At 48.4% G+C, this 1,388-nt stretch overlaps 1 protein-coding gene across 1 annotated transcript; it reads right to left on the reverse strand.

The window, feature by feature from the left end:
• Positions 1-552, reverse strand: LOC115699913 (uncharacterized). The gene has a single exon (XM_030627457.2). The coding sequence runs from the start codon at positions 550-552 to the stop codon at positions 1-3; it is 552 nt and encodes a 183-aa protein (XP_030483317.1).
• Positions 553-1,388: the final 836 nt, after the last annotated feature.

Below are 1,388 nucleotides of genomic sequence, written 5' to 3' on the forward strand. Positions count from 1 at the left end.
CTAGACAGATGTCCCAGTAGAAGGAGCTTTTGACTTGCCAAGTTTTTGTTCACCTTTTGCTCGCTGAATAGCCTCTTCAAGTTTAATAAAACCTTCTGCACGGTCAAGAAAATCACTCATTGAGTCGACTGGTGCGTTCTTCCTTATGTCCTTCCAAAGCTCACCATAGACTTCAATGCCCCCAAGTATCGCAGACAACTTTCCGTCCTCGGTTAATAGTGAAACTTTAGTCACCTCCGTCATGAATCTGTTGATGTAGGCTCGGAGAGGCTCTCCTGGTCTTTGCTTTACTTCGACCAGATCTCCTAGGTGCAACAGAAGTTGGCGAGAGGAGGAAAATTGAGCATGGAACTCCGAGGAGAAAGCCTTCCATGAGTTGAACTTTCCGGGCGCCAACTTGAAATACCATTGTTGGGCGGCTTCTGAGAGGGTGGTAGGAAAAACTCTGCAACATACATCTCCTCGTACTCGTTGCAGATCCATTTGCATCTCGAAATACTTGAGGTGTGACAAAGGATCTTCCTTTCCAGTATAAATCTTCCAGGTTGGCATCTTAAACTTGTGGGGCAACTCCAGGATATTGATCTCGGAGGAGAAAGGGGTTCCACGTGCTCGATCCAACTCGAGATCGTTGTTCCTCTGACCGGATCTTCCTTTCCAGTATAAATCTTCCAGGTTGGCATCTTAAACTTGTGGGGCAACTCCAGGATATTGATCTCGGAGGAGAAAGGGGTTCCACGTGCTCGATCCAACTCGAGATCGTTGTTCCTCTGACCGGCCAGGCCTTGGAACATATTTTTTAATTCGTTCAGCTGTACCTGCACGGCTGTACTAACTTTCCGGCCTCTTGGCCGATTTGAGTCGCATCAGCATCTTTCTGAGCGGGAATTTGAGCGCGGGTTCCGGGTTGCACGATTGGCGTATCAAGATGATCGTCCACTCCTCTCCTCCTGTTCAGATCATTTTCTGAGATCATGAGTCGTCCCCAACCTATCGAACACAGAAATGCCTGACTATCTCAGTGACTGGTTGGTTTGGCCAATTTGCTGACCGACGCCATTGGAGTTATTGGGTATGACTTCTCCCGATGAATTACTAGACAAGGTCTGCCCGCCTACCACTTGGCCCACAGGTGGAACCTGTGACCGGGGATTTGACGGCTGGCCGTTTATAGTCTGGGAGGTATTCATCGTTGGATCTTTGTCTATTTTGCCCAAGGGAATGACATTCGCGGGCTGCTGCCCAGCAGTTTGATAGGCTTTTTGTATTAGCACAGTGGCTTCCCTACTGCGATCGTCAATGAATGCTTGCTGAGCCCTTAACGTTTCCATCTCTTTGTCCCTCCATTCTGCAAACATGCACCTCTGCTCTTCAAACGCGAGATTTAC

The sequence above is a fragment of the Cannabis sativa genome, chromosome 8 (genome assembly GCF_029168945.1).
Source record: "Cannabis sativa cultivar Pink pepper isolate KNU-18-1 chromosome 8, ASM2916894v1, whole genome shotgun sequence".
Classification (NCBI taxonomy): domain Eukaryota; kingdom Viridiplantae; phylum Streptophyta; class Magnoliopsida; order Rosales; family Cannabaceae; genus Cannabis; species Cannabis sativa.